This window comes from Wasmannia auropunctata, unplaced genomic scaffold (genome assembly GCF_000956235.1).
Source record: "Wasmannia auropunctata unplaced genomic scaffold, wasmannia.A_1.0 LD314520.1, whole genome shotgun sequence".
Classification (NCBI taxonomy): Eukaryota; Metazoa; Arthropoda; class Insecta; order Hymenoptera; family Formicidae; genus Wasmannia; species Wasmannia auropunctata.
In genome coordinates this window covers 1-5,483 of record NW_012048370.1, presented here as the reverse complement: position 1 = coordinate 5,483, position 5,483 = coordinate 1, and the positions used below count along the sequence as shown (strand labels likewise).

At 29.1% G+C, this 5,483-nt stretch overlaps 1 protein-coding gene across 1 annotated transcript; it reads right to left on the bottom strand.

Annotated features, from left to right (window-relative positions):
* Positions 1 to 873: 873 nt before the first annotated feature.
* On the bottom strand, positions 874 to 4,588 carry LOC105460848 (sulfotransferase 4A1-like). Its single transcript, XM_011707338.1, has 6 exons — positions 3,786 to 4,588; positions 2,726 to 2,825; positions 2,223 to 2,385; positions 1,727 to 1,877; positions 1,348 to 1,442; positions 874 to 1,187 (listed from the first exon to the last, which is right to left on the bottom strand). The coding sequence occupies exons 1-6, from the start codon at positions 3,991 to 3,993 to the stop codon at positions 927 to 929; spliced, it is 978 nt and encodes a 325-aa protein (XP_011705640.1). The 5' UTR covers positions 3,994 to 4,588; the 3' UTR covers positions 874 to 926.
* Positions 4,589 to 5,483: the final 895 nt, after the last annotated feature.

Genomic DNA, 5,483 nt, shown 5'->3' with positions numbered 1-5,483 from the left:
TCTGCTTGTAATATTTTATTTGTGCGCTTACAAAATTGATGAAAACATAAATATAAGTTGAATGTTTTATCTTGCATCTAGGTGGATCTGCAATGTGCTCTTGTTTCATATCTTCTGCCTTTTATTTTTTAACTTTTTGTATTTTTGTCGCATAGAGAAATATCGTCATCTATAATTTGCATTATATTTTTTACACTGTTTGTCATACAAACAAAGATTTTGTCGAAAATTAGCGAGCAATTCACCAAAAGCTTTATCCATAATCTCTTCATTTTCTTTGTCCGACATGTTATTTGATTATGTCGCATTTTGCGTTTACTGCGATTCGTCCCGCCATATTTCTGAATGAACATAACCAAAAAATATGTCGTATTCGCAACATTTCTTTGTCCGAGATAAAAGCCGGGATCACAGACTTTTGCACGCTGCATAACGCACACGACATAATGCATAAGAAAATTAACTAATCAGAATCCTTCATTTCATACTCTGATTGGTTGATTCTTTTATGGCTTATGCTTGTGCGTTATGCAGCCCCAGATAGCACAAAAAGTAAAAAAAGAACCCAGTTATATGTCACCAATTCTGAGTTCATTTTCAGATGCAAAAAGAATTCTTTTTCTAAAAGGGATTCTTTTTGCACCTGAAAATGAACTCAGAATTGATGACATAAAACTGAATATACTAATGAATTCTTTTGGGCTCTGTGTGCTATCTGGGATTATTAGTTCAATTAATATCATTAATATATGAGTTTATCATAATTATTTTAAATTAAAACTTAATATTTTATTTGTTATTTAAGTAAGATGTCAATGTACGCGTGATGTTATCTTGCTAACTGATGTTGTTTGTTTAATAAAATAAAACAAATACAACGCATTAAGAAAATTTTATTTTATTTATATTCTTTTATTTCGACTTCATTAAACAGGGAACGTCAGATTCGTATCTTTCAAATTATCAGAAATCCACTTGCTGAATTTCTCCTCGATTTCTGCGGTGAATAGCTCTTTCCAATTGCCTATCTTTCCTTGTCGAATAAACCCTTTTATAGAATTAATATTTACCATAGGATTTTCTCGGAAATTCTCTATTTTCAAATGTTCCGCTAATTTAACAATCTGCTCATCACTGTAAACTTTACCGAAGAACTCGGCGACTTTTTTGATGTTTCCAGGTAAATCCTAGAAATAGATGTAAATATTATCTTTAGAAATTATAATATCATAAAATTTGATTTTTTTAATATTTGAAACCTTTTACGATTTTTTATTTAAGAAATAGCGGGTATTATGTAATACTTTAGAATGCTATATAATATATTAGCATTTTTCTAGAACTCACTTTTATCAAATCTTCGTAGAAGAGGAACAGCAAATTTGTTCTGTGTCTCATCGCCCAAGCTTCCTTTACATGTTCCCAATATGGACTCCACGTCACTGAAATTGCGGAAAATTCGGCTCTTAAATCGCAAACTCAGGAAAGATAAATAAAAGAAGAATCAATCAATACTTTGTAAAATTTACTGTGATCATTCATAAAATAGTTACAATTATAAGTAATAATAATTTATAAAATTATGCTCTTAACATGGCAAAAATTGTTACGCTTAAATATAAGCAAAAGATTAAATAAGCAAGGATTACACATTAACAATTGCTAGATAAAATATGTTGAAAACTAAAATATGTTGAAATGTTAATTGTGATCCTCTAAAACTTACTGTGATTATTTAGAAATAGATCACAGAATTGCTCGAAAGTCCCTTGATAGTTGTAAAGTGTCAAATTCTTGTGGAAATTGAATAAGATAATAGAATAAGATAGAATAATTGAGATCACCATATCTCTTGGATTTCTCGCGACATAAATAATCTAAAAAAAAAAACATTTCTAAAATATTGCCTATAAATTACGTTTTATTGTATTATTCTAACATTATATGAATATAAATAAAATAACTTTTGTTTGGATTATTATATTAAATCCATCAAAAACTTGAGTATACATTCCAATATTTTATTTTAGATGTATGGATTAAATTTAGTTATAATAACAAATCTCTTTAATAACGAGTTGAAGAAAAGTAATTAAAATTAGAGATCAAATCGTCATTTAATGATGCTTTTTAACTTTTAACTTTTTTTTATTTCTCCTATTTTTACGAATTTTATTGTATGAATTTATAAATATATGTTTATAAAATGATCATAATCTCACCTTACAATCGCTATTTTTCACTGTTGGTAACAAATCAAAAGGCAAGTGTGTTTTGATAAAACGTGGTGATGTTTGATTTTGTACAAATTCCAAATCTGATTTAATTATTTTATGCACGTTGGAACTACATGATGCCACGTCCAAAGCATCCATTGCATTTGAACTAAATAAAAATTTTATTGTAAAATGCATCTTGATTTATGAAATTCCTTATTTCGTGAAATAACGAAATGTTACACAATTTTTTCTTGACATAAAAGAAATAGAAAAAGTCACCGTTTTTAAATTTTTTATTAAATTGAAAATGTAATCTAATCTAATAAAATATATCATATATTTCATTCAAATTAAATTAAGCTAGCAAAAAACATTTAATTTATATATTACAATGTTTGGTAGAAAAGTTTTGTCCAAATCTACGTGAAAATTTTTTCCTACGCTAAATATCTAGAAAACGTTTTTATAAATATGAAAAAGAGCACGTATATTATGTATAACTGTACCATATATAGGGAAATCTGTGTGTTAAAGGCCTCTGATGCGCTTGTTCGAAATTCATGTCATTTGCTACCAACCATATAAGTTCTTGTGTTATAGTCGTACCTAATTATTAATATATAATATCAATTATCAATATATAATATCAATTATCATATATATATATAAATTTTTAACACAAGACTGGCCAATAACGATCATAGCAGGATTTTGACGTTTAATAAATTTTCATGTGATTTTATATACATTCTTCTAGTTCTACAAACTGCGTTATTACTCTCTCAATTCATTTCTTAATTGAACTAGAATAGTAATATTATAATATCAATAGTAATATTATAATATTAAATTGATAGTCAAAAATAATACTGCTTACGAGCATCTCATAAGATTCTTCTCTCTCAAAACGCGATACAAGAATACTGTAAAAAAATTTTGCTGCAAAAAAGCGGAGAGAGAGAAGAATCTTATGAGATGCTTGTAAGCAGTATTATTAAATTGATTGCACTGGTCAACATATTAAAAGTTTCCCGAAAAAGGAAAGTAATTTCCATAGATTTTTGGACGCTGAAAACAATGCTGCTCTCAGAATTTGTCTATTACGTCACATTTTTTAGAATATTTTTTAAAACATGTTTTTCGCAATTTTTGAAAAATCGCAGCGGACGAACCTGAGGTGCGTCAAACTATTTTCTGAGAGCGAAAACGTTCAAACATATTTTGTCAGCTTTAAATAAATAAATAAATCGTTCTGTTACTTTCAATTGCTCTTTTCTTCTAATCGTCAGCTGAAAGATTTCACATAAGAAATCGGATAGGATAAAAAGATATTTAATCGTTTGCTATTGTCATAGAATCTTGAATATACTAAAAGCTCGTTCGGGAAGAACGCTGTCAGCGCTACCGCGTCATTCTATACTTGTCTTACGTTTAATAAATGATAAAGATAGAATGACGCGATAGCGCTAATAGCGTGCTCTCCGATCTCTCCTTTATAAAACTTCGATTCGACACTATTCAATGATATTTACTCACCATAATGTTATAATGTTTGAAACGACTTACCTGATCTAGGATATGTAACAATCCACGTATCATTCTGACGAACTTCGAAATTATATGTCGCATTGATAATGTCAACATATTTGTACGGTAAATGCCATTTCTTCTCACCGATTTTAACAAAACCATTTGTTATATTAGGATACAATTTAAATAATGCATCCCCTAGCTCATTCTCGACACGTTCCACTCTCAAATCTTTGAAGACCATGATTTATTGACAACTTTCTCGATCAAAAATAGAAAATAGTTAATTAAGATTTCCTGAATCTTCTTTGTATTTAATGTTTATTTATGTTGTATTTATGTTGTATTTTTGTTGAATGGAGAAAATATGTCTTTGTTGCAATATATGTATATTTAATGTTCCAGTTAATTTTGAAGGCTCACTATAGATGACTGTAACTACAAATCTATTAATACTCTGTACTAATACGATATTTTGTTGGTACGTCGTTTTAAAGCTTGGACATTTCTGCAAATAATTGGACACATGTTTTGTGCATTCATGAACATAATTACACTTTTTAGTGAAATTGAAAATCATGGAACGTGATAAAGAATATTTTCGTCATTTATTCATCGATTTATCTTCTATTTTAAGCCTCTATCAGTTAAACAAACATGTGAGAACTGGTTTCGACAACTGGTTTCAAAAGTGATTTTGATTTGAAAGACAAAGGATATATGTTCAGAACCAATCAAAAAAGTTTAAAGATGTCGAATAGCAGACATTGTTAGATAAGCTAAGTATTAAATGTGGAGCTGTTTCTGATCCGTTTACATATAATTCAACGTAAAGATTAAAAAAAAAAGTTAATAGAATGGTTCCACATAAATTGTCTGAATTGGTTTTTCAAAATTATTTAGCCTGTAGTCACACTTCTTACCTTTTCGTCAAAGAGGAACAGTTTTTGTATCAAATTGTGACGATAAAAAATGGATTTACTATGATAATCCTAAGTGTAAAAAGTCGTGGTAGACCTAGGCCAACCACTGGTCTCAACTACAAAACGCAACATGGAAGTAACTTGGTTTTGCTGTGTATTTGATGAAATTTGAAAGGCATCATGTATTATGAGCTGCTGAAGCTGAATTAAACAGTCAGTGTTGAACATTATCAACAACAATTAATCAATCAAATTATCAATTTAAATCATACTTTGAACCAGAAATGTCCAATAGATCAAAGAAAACACAAATGATCACAAAGCAAATTTGTTACATGATAACGTATGACAATGCCAGACCACGTTGCAAAAGTAGTTAAAGATACGTTATCGGCACTTCAGTGCGCGGGAAGTCTTATTACACGCTGTGTATTTACCAGACAATGCTTCTTCAGAAGATTATTACTTAATTATTTCGCTCGATATAACGCCTTGCTAACCAAATTTTAAAACATATAAAAAAATTAAAAAATGGCTCGAAGAATGGATTGTTTTGACGAACATTTTTTTTATTGCATTCACTTATCGCCAAAAAAGTAAAAAAAAGTTATAGCTAACGGAAAATTATGGAAAATATTTTCAATAAAATATTATTTAACGTCTTTTTGAAATAAATGTGCAGTTAGGGTTGTCACAACATAATAATGGTGATATTTTTCGCTTATCCTGATAACAAAGTTATGAGAACCATAGTACTCTGGAAGTGACCTACATGGTTGCCAGAACCTTAGTGAAGGTAGTTGCTGTATGG